At 34.7% G+C, this 14,100-nt stretch overlaps 1 protein-coding gene across 3 annotated transcripts in view; it reads left to right on the top strand.

Annotated features, from left to right (window-relative positions):
• The window catches only part of LOC131430232 (short-chain dehydrogenase/reductase family 16C member 6), an 83,743-nt gene that overhangs the window by 25,282 nt on the left and 44,361 nt on the right, over positions 1 to 14,100 (top strand). For all 3 annotated transcript variants that reach the window (XM_058595012.1, XM_058595011.1, XM_058595010.1), the window contains one exon: positions 8,579 to 8,732. In XM_058595012.1, the coding sequence (XP_058450995.1) occupies positions 8,579 to 8,732 (154 nt within the window). The remainder of the gene's footprint in view (positions 1 to 8,578; positions 8,733 to 14,100) is intronic.

Raw genomic sequence — 14,100 nt, 5'->3', positions numbered from 1 at the left:
AGAAAACGATAAAAAATTTTTTAACTCCACATTTACTATATCTGGAAGGTATCAAAACGACTTCCAAAATACTGTGACTGAAGTCCGCGGGGCAGGAAATAGTATCGAGAGTGGCTGATGGATTCTAGGTTTACTGTATTGTTACCATTCAAACATTATTAAAAAAAAAAATATTTTAGGAGCACAACAAATGCTCTGATTCAACTATTGTTAACCTAAACTGTCTCTAAATCGTTTGGCTCGTTTATAAACTCGATAGTATTGGTTTTCATGTGAGAGCCTTTTTAAATTGCACGTTATCTTTTGCCCTTTTCACGTTTGCCTGTTAACTTTATCTAAAAGTGATAATATTCTTTGTTTGTCTATCACAATTAAACAAACACCTTTTAATAATCGCATAAGATATAAGCTGAATAAAGCTTTCCCTAACTGATTATGCCTATTGAAAAAGCCACCGAGAATATTCAAACAACTTGCAACAAGCGTCCGGCTGATATTGGCAAAACAAACGCCGCTCCCGAGCGAGGTATACCTCAGTAGCCAGGTAAATAAAACTGCTCACGCACTTTGTATGCATGAGCCAAGTTACGTAATGTGAATAAGGAACCCAAGCGAAACGGTAGTCCGCTGCCTGCAAGTGCGCGTGCCTTTTGGCTCGTCTCGTCATCTACATAGCGAAACCGAAGACCGGTCGATGGCCCTAATTTGCTACGGGTAATCAAGTAATCAGGTGCGGGAACAGGAGGAAATAGTCACCAGGGCACACGCCGAACATACGCTTTGGTCACGTGACTTTCTTGTGTTTCTAGCCGTTGACGTGTCTAGGCAGCATTGATGCCGGCATACACACCACCCTTCCACTCCGGTGGCTTTGTGGGCGTTATGGAGAAGCACGGCAGGCACTGTAGCCGAACGGTTGGACAATATATCACTGTAGGTGGTGCAATGGCCAGGTGCGGGTGTCGCGCGTGATAATTACCGGCATGCTCTTTCAACGATGCAATGAATCGTGTTTGTTGTGCCATTCCAATGGTTCATCGTAGATCGCTGTCGTTTATTAGAGATTTTTTAGTTTTGTTGCCAAACTAAATCATTCGAATTCCTTTTTCTTGGTCGAAGTCGAATCTGAGAGCCGATTTGGATTGATTTTGATACGATATTTAAGAATCTTTCTTATTGCATTGAGTGCCCAACGCCAAATACTACAGTTGAAAACTTTTCAAATTCTGCTACAAAAAGATGGGTGGGTAATGTCAGAGACATAACCGGGTTGACGAATGTTAGTGGTTCGCTGAAACTCAACCTTATAAAGCACGATATCAGTAGGTCAAAAGTGGACTATATAAAACATAATAATAATCATTCAGGGGTTAGCCAAATTTTGTGCTATCGCACATAACCGATTTTGATATGTTTACGTTTCGTCTTTGACTCATCAGTGCATAGCAATGCATGACAAAACCAAAACGAAAACAGGTTCGGCACGTTAGTATTGACATTGAATTTCAATGCAAAGCAAAAAGTGTTCTGCAAATAGCGGAAATTTTACGTCTTCTTAGCAGTTCAAATTGAACTCTCGAGTTTTGCATAAAGCAGTTCAATTTGAACTGCTCTTAAGCAGTGTGCCCTAATATTATATTATATTATTGAATAAAAAAAATTGAACTGCTATGCACTGATGAGTCAAAGACGAAACGTAAACATATCATAATAATAATAAATTTAATATCAAATATGTTAACACGACGAAAGCACAGGAAGTATAAGAAATAGTTCTTTACAATAACGCATGCGCTATACAAAATAATAAACTTTTAAAATAGAGTTGTTGTATCTAGAATGGAACCTAGAATCGTTATCTCTACCAATAATATGATTTCGTTAATGTTTCAAGTACTGCATTTGAACTGGAATTCATTGTGATTTTAAATAAGATGAAACAATCGATTCCAGACGGAATCAGTAGTTGCAAAGGAAACGCACAATGAATTCCGACTCAAATTCCGCACAACTTAACTGAGCAGCGGTGTTTCATTCGTTTAGTAAATAACTAATATAACCTACAATATTAAATCAGTTTTGAGCCAAATCCAGAAGAATCTTATTCTTTTTTGCGTCATCGCTCTAAACACTCTTTACCCTATGAAAGCATGATGAAATTCAATAGCAACCTATGGGATTATGAGATTTTTTATTCTATGAGTGACATTATTTGACACATACGCACACACATACATTGCACAGCTTGATGAACTGTGTCGAATGATATAGAATACTTAGCCCTCTGGGCCAATTTTCACTAGTCCATTTTTCAAGCTATTGCTTAATCTTTCTATATGAGATGGCAATAAGTGTACTTTTATAGAAAAGCATCGTTAATATGATCTTTTAATAACACTAACATGTAGGTACAAATTGAATAAAAGAATAAGAAATTCACATTTTTTCACCTGAAAAATATAAATTTTCGTACTGTATCGTCGCGCACCGATTTTGCATCGTCATTTTGAATGACGATTTGAATGTTTTGACACTCACCGCCGTATAATTTCGGAACCGGAAGTCGGATATTGATGAAATTGCACAGTATATATAAAGACAATGAGAGCTTTAATTTGAATCATGATTCGTGAAAATCGGCTTAACAATTGCTGAGATATCGAAGTGAGTTCCGTTTTTGGAGACTTTCTTCACTATTATCGGTGCTTTCTGAAGCGGAAACCGAGGACTAGTAGTCAGAAAGTAGTTTTATATATTCACTAACTAACAAGATTTACCAACTACATGAATTTAGCAGAAAGTTTTATAAAAATGTGCACCTCGTTTTGCTATCGTTTGTTAAAAATACTCATGAAATTCAAAATTTTCACTAATCGCACTGTAATACCGGAACCGGAAGTCGGATTTGGATGAACTTTTCGGGGACTTCTTAAAGACTTTTAAGACCTTTTATTGGCTTCTTAGTTTGTGAAAATCAGTTAAGAAACTTCCAAGAAAATTGAGTGCCCATTTTTTTTTAATAAGTTTGCATTTATTTCCTTGTAATTCCGGAACCGGAAGTAGGATCCAAATGAAATTTAAAAAATTTGTATGATGACATAAGACCTTTCATTTGAACATAAGTTTGTGAAGATCGGTTCAGCCATCTCTGAGAAAATTGAGTGATATTGTTTGTCACATACACACATACATACATACATACATTCATACAAACATACAGAAACACACATACACACACAGACATTTTGTGATCTCGACGAACTGAGTCGAATGGTATATGAAACTCGGCCCTCCGGGTTTCGGGTTTCACAACGATTGCATAGCCTTTCTATACGAGAAAGGCAAAAAAAAACTTGATTTGATAATTCAGTAAATATTTCACAGTGTCTGGAAAAACAGTAATTGAATATATAACTAGCGGACCCCTGCACACTTCGTAGCGCAATAATATTAGATTAGATGTAGAAAATTAAAAATACTTATCAATTTTAATGATTATTGAAGAAAAATATCATTATAATGCTCTATGATAGTGGCTCTACCATTTTATATCGCGGACAACAGGACAAAATATATAAAAACCGATGGCTTGCAGAAACGCAAACAGGCAGCGTACAATTTACCATCTGAAAAAAACTTCAAATTCACGCTACAGACTCATAATAATTATTGGCGGTAACAGAAAAGTTAAACGGATGAGAAAATGACGTTCAAATTGAAATAGCATAGCAATGGGCATCCTTGGAATGCGTGGAATGATTACTTTTTCTTTTTATAATCTGTCATTCAAAATTGTTGCCTCGACAACATTAGCGATTAATTTTTGAACTTTTAACTTTTTTCTGTACTTGTTCCTCTATTGTCTGCACTTTATTTTGTACTTTGTGTGTTTGTTCCTGTACTTTCTGTACCTGCTCCAATATTTTCTGTATTTGGTCCTGTAACTTCTGTACTTATATCTGTACCATCTGCACATTCTGTACCTTTTTCTGCACTCAATTGTGCCAGTACTTTCCATACTTTTTTTTTCCTCATTTCTGTACTTGGTTTTGTACTTCCTGCACTTGTTCCTGTACCTTCTTAATTTTTTCCTGAACTTAGCTTCTGTACTTGTTCCTTTTATTTCTGTACCTGTAGCTGTCCCGGTGAATTTCTCACAACTCAGAAATTATCTTTGGATGGAAATTATTTCGAATACTCTTAAATTAGAATAATCGAACGACCCTCATGCTTGCTCGAGATTAGTGAAGTAGAATGATAGTGTTCTGTAAAACTAAATCATCTGACAATTGTTTTTGATTCGATCTCAACATTTTTCTCCAATTTAGGTACACACGTACATTTCGCACTTTAAAGCAGTTTTTTCCTGCTCTTGAAAGTCCCAAATGATTCAAGCAAAATACAACCAAAATCAGTTTGACGGTTTACGAATCATTCGAATAGGTAAAACATGTCGATGAGTTCCCAATTCCCGGTTCAATCGATGTAATTTAAAAACAAAAGGCAAACGGCATGGTTCGAGTACCTTGAAAAAAACTTGAACTCAAATATAATAATTTGAAATTTCGGAATACTCTGGGTTGATATAATTCGAATCGCGTTTGGGCCAATTGAAGACGTTTGGACTCAAATAAATAACCGAACTTGCAATTTGCAGCAATTGACGAAATTTGGAGATCGTTTCGAGAGAAAATTACACAAAATCCCGTTAAAAAAAATCCTTCAAAGGTATAGCACGGGAAATGCTTATGAAAAATTTAAGCCGAAAAAAAAACATAAAACATCCTTCTAATTCGAATGGAATCGTAACAAAAAGTAGAGAGCCGAACAGTTTTGGTGTTTGAGTTAACGGTCTTAATTTGAAGTGTGGCAGCTGAGGTGTGCTGATCCTATTGTCTCAGTGCATTGTGAAATCAAAAATTATATCTATCAAGAAGATACAATTCACATTTCTGGAATTTAAGGAAAACAACGAATCATAAAAAAATGTTAATCACTTTCTTTTCTTATAGTCGTTTTATAATTTGACTTCACGGCATTGAACCAAAATTTATATATCGGAAAATGGAAACCTGCATGCTGTTCATTTAGCGCCCTTAATTGAACATGTGATTCGAAATAAAGAAACTCGTGAATCAAGTAGGCTCAGTGAAATTATTGCACAAATTAGTTCGTTTGGCGCCAAACGGTTTTATTAATAATCTAGTATTCATATTTTGCTCTCCAGCGGGCAGCAACATTGCATAACACGATACGAGCCAAACAATCATCGGAGATCTAGCATGTATTGAGTGGAAAATTTCCATTTCTAAACGAACCAATTTTCTAGTTTTTCTCTACTTTCCCGAAGGATTTTCCTTATGTACTATAACCCAAAACCTCCGCATAAACGTCACCTTTCGAACAAAAAAAAATCATTTTAAGATCGGCCCACGCATACCAGAGAACATTACCAACACACACTTTTTTCGCTATTATTTTATATTTTATATATATATATATATATATATATATATATATATATATATATATATATATATATATATATATATATATATATATATATATATATATATATATATATATATATATATATATATATATATATATATATATATATATATATATATATATATATATAGGGTAAGGGCTCCCTATTTCATCTCATTTGTAAGGACGTCGCCTTCAAACCTCGATTTAGCCACTAAAATCACTATAACTATTTAATATTACTGCTTCATTTGCCTTGCTCTACATTGAGATTTGATTCACATTCCTTGGAAATTAAAATAATGTTCATCAAACAGCAAAAAACACTTATGAAATGTTCACTACTCTGCTCCTAATTTCATCTCAATGGATTTTTATCCATCCTATCGTTGATCCTTTATTCATCCTATAAATTAGCAATGGCGACAGCAATCTAAACGAAATATTCCACTATTACACTCTCAGGTTCAAAATGTCAGAATTCTTCTTAAAAACGGCCGAATGCCAACTATGAGACAATATACGAACCAGTTTGAAATCATTTCAACGTTAAAAATTTTTCGGTCGGTTCCGTAACTTTTCGCTTTAAATTTAAAATTTTACTGTAAAGTTAATTTGGTGAACTTGAAATAGAAACAAAAATGTAATTGTTACTATTTATTCATTAGCCCTTCTTAAAACAAAGTGTAGAGCCAGAGATGCCATTTATACAGATTTATATGTATTGTATAGATTTTTGCGTTCGCATACTGGTTTAAATCAAAGTACCGATTTTGTAAAGATTTCCTAAATTTAATACAGATTTGTACAGGTTCATAGAAAGAAAGAAGTAAAAAATTAGACTTTTCTCTCTATGTATCTATTAGTATTTGATTGCGGTGATTCTTTAAAAGTTTATTAATCAACGGACAAATCACATGTTAAAGTGGAAATCTTTTATGTAGATAACTGATTATGAACACTGACAAACATTTATATTAAAATTTGGAACCATTTTGAACTATTTGAAGCCAGATATTTTCATAGAATATGTATTACGTTGCATAGAAAGTCTATATCAAGTCTATCTGTTTTCACTAATAAAATGATGGTAACAGATTTTATTAGTGAAAACAGATTTAACATCATTTTATTAGTGAAAACAGATAGACCAGATATAGAGTTTCTATGCAACGTAATACATATTTTCTATGAAATTATCTGGCATCTCTGTGCACAGCCGATGAAACACACACACTTCACAGCGTTATGTTGACGTATAACGGAATGAAACCAGTGCTACTAGATTTGCCACAATGGTTATTTCATTAGTATTTAACATGCTCTTCCTGGTAATATTCGAAGCCAAAACAGTTTTATTGAAACATTAATATCAATAATATAATTAAACTAATGTCACGGATACCAAAAAACATACTTTTTGATGAGATTTTGAAGAAGAAAAACAATTTTTGTTTTGTAACATATGAGATAACTTGGCAACTTTGCAAAACCAAATGAGATGAAAACAAAGCGCAATCAATTGAACTAAGTGAAAAACTTTCATCTCATATTTTTAAAGACTTTTATTGTTTGTCGGGTAGTTTTTGAAGTATTAAATCGTTAATTAAACAAGTAGCAAGTGAACATTACTAATTATGAAGTCATCCAGCATTCAATGGTAGTGTAATTGTGCGAAAAAGTGATCATGTTTTGAGACGAATCGATTAGTAGATATTCAGAAACATGACGAACTGTAAATCTTGAGACGAAAATGTGTCCTAAATTGAGAAGTGAGTTTATTTGAAATGGAAAAAACGATCACCGAAGAATTTAAAACCATTACTTTCAATGGCAATAGCTTTTATAATCATTTTAAAACATTTCACAGTTTGGTTCAGGTAGATTTTAGAATATTATTCATGTTCAAAGTAATGAGGTGAAGGGATGAGATGGAAATAGGAGCTCAGATGAAATATATATTGTATTGTATATTGTGTTATTCAAGACAAAATCCATTTATATATAATACAATAGATGTTTCGAACTCTTGTCCATTGACACACTTGAGTTCCAGCTAAGTTCCTTCTATTACCGATTTCTGAAGGGCTCTGAGACTCAAGTTTAAGATACTAGCCATCAAATGATTAATCATTACCAATGCCGTTTTTCATTGAAAAACACTGGTGACGTGGATTGCTCTGGTTTTGCACTTTCCAGCAGAAATGCAATATTTTGACGGTGTTTCATTGCCATTTCTGCTCGAAAGTGCAAAACCAGAGCAATCCACGCCACTAGTGTTTTTCAATGAAAAACGCCACAAGTGATCTTTAGGCTTTGAACATAATAGATCATTTTTAGCTAATTTGAATAAATTTCTGTGTCATTTTCAATCTGGTCTCAGTTTTAGCCGGTCAACGGAGATTATAAAATCGGTTCCCACTAGGTTGTGATTTTTTGTGGGTACTTGCTAAATTTCGTGTATGTATGCAGAGCTCGTTACTCTCACTCGTTCGATAACCCTGAGTGGCGTAAAATTTCAGTTTTCCAAGAATTCTGATTTGGCTAAACTTAAATGTAACTATTGTTTATGATTTGTGTGTACTAGCGAAAAGACCATCCGTCGATATTCTATTATTGGTATTTAATGTGCTCCTAGTTAGCATAATAATTCAAAGAAATTCGTCATCGTCATAAATATCTTGAAAAATTTGCACTCTTGTTCGGATCCCATATGCTTGTGCCTTTTAGTTTTAATGTTTGAACAACACGACTGTTAGTAAAAAAAGCAGACACCAACTGAAACGTCCGAGCCCACGTTCGCTGATCATAAGTCGGTACGAGTCTTGACCTTGGTCATCATGGATCCCCTTAAGTAGTTGATCTTCTGCTCTTGCAGTAGCCAGTCAATCGTGTAGTGACAAATCAGTCAATATTTGATTTTCCGATTTGCTTGACCAGTTTGTGGTCCTTCAGTGGATCTGCTTTGTTCCACTATCGCACTTGAAACACAGGGATCGTGACCTTCGTGTTGTGATGGAATTCGCACTATATTTAGACTGTGGAATAGAATTCTGACCGATCTTTCTTGTTTTATATTTACCAACAGGCCATCTACTACCAACTATTCGGTAAACCGACGAAAAGCATCGAAGGCGATCTTGCACTGGTCACGGGAGGTGGCGGAGGACTAGGCCGATTACTGGCTCTCCGGCTAACCAAACTGGGCGCCAAAGTGATAGTGTGGGACATTAATCAAGATGGTAAGGATTTTTTTTTGTTGCTTGTTCATGAACTCGTAAATTACCGCTCATTCAGTTAATCGTAGTAGACTGATCCGTTAGTCTGAAGAAAAAAAAATTGTTGTCAACCTTCAGAGCACTTACAGAAAGCCGTATTGTAGCGATTGCAAATAGTCAGTAAAAAGCAAGTGTGCTTCAGAAATCAAGCAAACCGGCCTGGCCAAAGCGCGGCGTACTTGCGGCAAGTACCTAATGCTTTACCTTGATTTATTCAAGATACAAGCATCACAAAACCGGCCGGAGGGGATTGACTGCTGTGTTGCTTTTTTTTTTTTTGTTTTGCGCGCCAAGGCGCATTTTTATGTTTACACAATAAGTACACTTCAAAATTGTACCTAGAGTCACAGCCAAGCTCAACAATCCAAAAGTAGAAGAAACGGTATCTCCACTGGCCGAAATTAAGCAGAGTGTGGCCGCTGGAAGGTGGGAAGGTTAAGACTTTGCACCTCCATCGGAGTGATCGGAGGTTCTGCTGCAAGCGAAAATAAATTACTCTCGAGTAATTGTCCCTATTTAAATCTAATAGTTTAATACATAGTTTGGGTTAGGCTGAGCCGAGAGAAAGAGAACCAATCATACTCGCAATAATGGTTTCAATCAATGGAAGCAGCTGAGATGAATACGGGGTCGGTTACCTTACACCTGAAGGTCAACTTGATGGGCCGGTTTTTCAAAGCACTTGACGTACAGTGCCTTACTTTGGCTTGTGTAAAATCTTGATCCTCCATTTGGTCAGTAAAGTTATTGCCCAAGCGCTCCGCATCCTGAAATGGGTTAACTCAAGATGATTTTGCTTAACAGGTTATAGATTATGTTATGAGAAATAATTCAAAAATTTTTATTACATTTTAAATGCAATCTACTCCATGATAGTGTTTTTAAGGGCTGAATCGAAAAAAATGGCACTGACCGCAACACAATCTGAGTACTCTTTCGACTAGCGAAATCAATTCTGGTACACTTGCTCTACATTTAGCACTAATCAATTTCCTTATCAATTATATAATAATAGAATAATTCTCTTAGCTTCTACACGCCGAACACCGAATGATGGCATTTTTTTTGTTTTGCTATCGTGATCCAATATCATGTAATTAACTGAGGCTACATCCGGAATTTTGTTTACGTCACTGTGTTTATATGAGAACCGGCGAACGCAAACGAAATACGCATCTGGCGATGCAATGGCTAGCTAAATATGGTGGTAGTTGTTGCGGCGATAGAATTTATTCCAACTTTGCTGAATACTTTTGTTATGAGTTCGACGAGAATTCGAGTTTTCCTTGTTCTTGCAACTAGTCTTTGTGAGATCCATGCTCCAGAATTCATTTAGCTTAATTCGAAGAATTGCAGTTATGATTTTGATGAGGGACGCATCTCACACACGGCTTTATCGTAATATTTCCAAGTGAAAAATCAATTCTATCTTTGGATCACTAGTCGTAATTTGTATAATTTTCCGAAAAAGTACACATTTTTTTTAAAATAGGGCAAATTTAAATTTTGAATAAAACAAATTTGCTGTTAGTTCAGTCCATCAATCATCATAAAATTAATTACAGTTACGAACTTTTGAGTTCACTTCAGTTATCAGGGCTGTGCAAACTTCTCTGCATTCGATTCTGCTGCTTTAGTTCAAGATTTTATAAATTTGTCTATAGTTTTAGCAAATACAAATTATAATACGGAATACTCCCATAAATTTTCAAGGACACGTTTTTCAATATTCGGTACAAAATGACAGTGTACTTTAACAATTTTTTGTATATAAAACAGGCAATTTTGAAGGTTGAAAACTAGTTCACAATGGATACTGTTTACACAAGAGGAATTTTCCTTAATGATCATTTCATGAAGTATGCAGTAAAGGATTATAATGTGGACCAAGGTTATACAGTGAAGGATGATATTGTGTATAGAGCAGTGCTGTAAAACTTCATTCAATTCAATTGAAACTGAATGTGGAACACATTGACGATCTCTCTAATGCAGTAAACTTCACTCTCTGACACACACAATGTTTGCTGACGGCCCGAACGGGCAGCATTCAGTCATCACTCGTTTCTCTTCAATCGAGGCTCAGTTGACCCACCGTCAGTTGATCTCTTGAAGTAACAAAATATCTGTTTCAATAGTGTGAGAGCGGCCTTCAAATGAGGTTCATGTAAACATTCGAATTGGTTCAAGATAATAGATGAAAGACTAATCAGACAGCTGAAATATCAATCCCAGAATACACATTAATTAATTGTTTCCTCCTTAAGTTTTCATTTTTAACACTTTACTCCATTTATAATTCTATTCGATCGAAATTGCTTACTACCAAGAGCGAAGACTATGAAGCAGCTAGACTACTTGGCACTTGAAACTGAGCAAGCAAAACTTCGAATGACTAGGTACGATTATTCAACTGACGATGAATGCTGGGAGCTTCACTTGGAATTGGCAGCATAAGTCAAATGAATTAGTAGGGATATGCTGAAGGTCAGTGGCCATAAATTTCATTTTCATCTTATATTATTCGATTGAAAATGAAATTTTACCGCACTGGTATAGAGCCCGAGCGGCCGATGCTTCTAAATAACCAACTCGAGGTCATCCAGAATATTGGGAGAGTATTAACCCTCCGTTTGACAGATATTTTTATACCTTCGGTTCGACTAATGGGTCTGGCCAAACACCTATTCATTTACGTGTATTTATACGCATTTCGATGTAAATTAGAACTGTATTCAGGTTCATTTCTATACAAACCAGGTATATTTCGTTTCTTACTTATCATGGCATATGATTTTCTGAAATCTTCTAGAAGTAAAGGTATTACACGGAAAAATGGGAATAATAAAGCAACAATGTTTTTGAGCGTTTTTTAAATTTTATTTTATAGAAACGTATATTGAATTTACAAAAAGAGATTTTTCATGAAATATGATTTGAACATTTTTGTGGGTTTGTCTTTGTAGTATTTATGCAAACAAAACATATGTATTGAACTTTTGAATGCTGTTGGCAAACTGGAGATGAACAATTTGAAGCAATAAAAACGAGTTTTTTGGACAATTTTCTCTGCTTCATGTAAACATATCTTGCAGTCTCTCTTGCATATAAGTGTTTCGACACTAATGCTTGTACGATTGGCCACAACAATCAATGGAATGTTGATTGGTTCACCGAAAAAAAAGTATCGTCGTTTTTTTTTTGCAAGTGCAATGGCCGCCAGTGCCATCACATCCAACATGTTGTTAAAATAATGACAGTGTTGTGTACGAGACTTGACCGATCATGATGACATTAAAAATGCAATTTTAAATTTCTCCTGTCAACAGATTTAAATTTGAAAAATAGACAAATAATTGCGAAACACTATCTAGTAGTCTAAAGCTAATTTTAGGAATAAATTTTTAGCGTTTGAGCGTTTACTAATAAATTTATAATTTCTTTTTAGAATTAAATGGTGTTAAAATTTTTTGTCTTAGTTTTTTTGGAAGTAAGAATCTTCAGTTAGTAATATATCAAGTGCGTTTGAAAAATATTTATTATAATATTTATAACAAAAGGTTTTTTTTGCGAACTTCCGCTTCCGTTAGTAAATAGAGATTGCTGTTCACGACACGCGCCACCGGTGATTTGTTTGCTATGTTTGATGTCTATTATTATGTAACGTTGAATAATGGCTCGTGACCCTGTATTGTATATTAACTGGACTTCAGCACTCAATAATTTATATGAAAAAGTATCATTGTAAACAATCAAACAAATAGGCGCGTAAATAATATGTTTACTGGAACTTGTGTCTTATGCGTTCTACTTTCATTCGTAAACTGAGACGCAGATATGATGAATCTAGCAGCCAATACTAACAGAACACTCGTAAATTATACACACAGACGTATGTGTTTTTCCGTACCATTTCCTCAGGTCAAGTGTTCGTTTACACACTATGTTCAGCAGTGAATGGGCAAAGAATACTAGTAATAGAATAGAAAGAACGCAAAGGAAAAAATAAAGACAAACGTACGCTTGTATGTTTATGAGTGAATACTTGTATACGTACGATGTGAACTTAAATGTAGGTTAGAATGGAGAAATACTACAAAAACATTTAAAAAAATCATAAACATATATTATATCATATGTCTTTCTATACAATATGTATGGGGTCCAGCCAAATACCATTAGTCAGACCGAGGGTAATGTTTTAAACCAGCCGTTTTTCGTCCTTTTCGAAGACACTGTCTATATTGCAAATATATTGCACCTCAACTCGATAGATAAATTATAATTATGTAAAATTGATGGTAAAAAAAGAAAAAAGGTCTGGCTGGACCCATCAGTCAGACGAAGGGTTTAATCTCCCGGGGTGCGATTTTCCAGTGAATCAAAAGTTGTGATCCCAAAACCACTACATGTAGCATTTTTATGTTTTTTTTTCGAGTGGTAAGTGCCGAGAGTCATGAGTTCGTGACGAAATCAGTAAAGATCGATAAGATAGTGGTCGATTTTTTCTATGAAGCAACGCTTCAAATTGTATTCCGCTCGTCCGCTTGTCAAAAATATTGAATACAAAACTTATCTTAGTAAACTTAACTCAGTCATTTGATGTAGTTTCATCGCTTTGCCGAACTGAAACTCCTCACACGAATAATTAAAGGTGGTTATAATTAGATCATTATTTATTTTAAAAGCCTAATTAGATTTATATCAAAGTTAGTAAATTATGAAGTATCATTTCAAGAACAGGAAAGCGTTTGTTTTGAACGAAAGATATTCGAAATGTTATTTTAACTCACTGATGGTGACCTTGTGGAATATTTAGTTTAGGTAGAGGTTCAAAACATCATTTGCCTATCTATTTCTGGTTTGGAATTTAAGCATGTCTACGCAAATTAAACAAATAACAAAATATAGTTAAACAGCTAACAAACTCTACAGAAATTGGTAAAACACTCGCAGGATATTTCAAGATGAAATCACCGAAACGCCCTGAATTCCATTCTCCAATTAATTTCTATCGCGTAGGACACTCTTCGATTTTGTGATTAATAAAAGCAGCGAGTGCTGTGATTAATAATAGTTAGAATGAGAATCATTAACCAAAACAATCACAAATCATGTTATGCAGCTGATTAAAAAATATTAGCTAATTTAGCTTGAATAATGCAAGCAGAAGTAACAGGAGCCATGCCCATTCAAACTTGTCATTCAAACACTGCGCCTACCGTGTGTTCGAGACATGCTGACAATGCTGCGCTCCTGTTACTTCCATGAATCAAATTCATGCTAAATAGCGTTTTATTGGGTTTAATCTAAATAATGCAGTGTAATTAAC

This window comes from Malaya genurostris, chromosome 2 (assembly GCF_030247185.1).
Source record: "Malaya genurostris strain Urasoe2022 chromosome 2, Malgen_1.1, whole genome shotgun sequence".
NCBI lineage: Eukaryota > Metazoa > Arthropoda > Insecta > Diptera > Culicidae > Malaya > Malaya genurostris.
The sequence above is the reverse complement of the archived record's forward strand: the minus strand, read 5'-3'. Positions and strand labels throughout refer to the sequence as shown.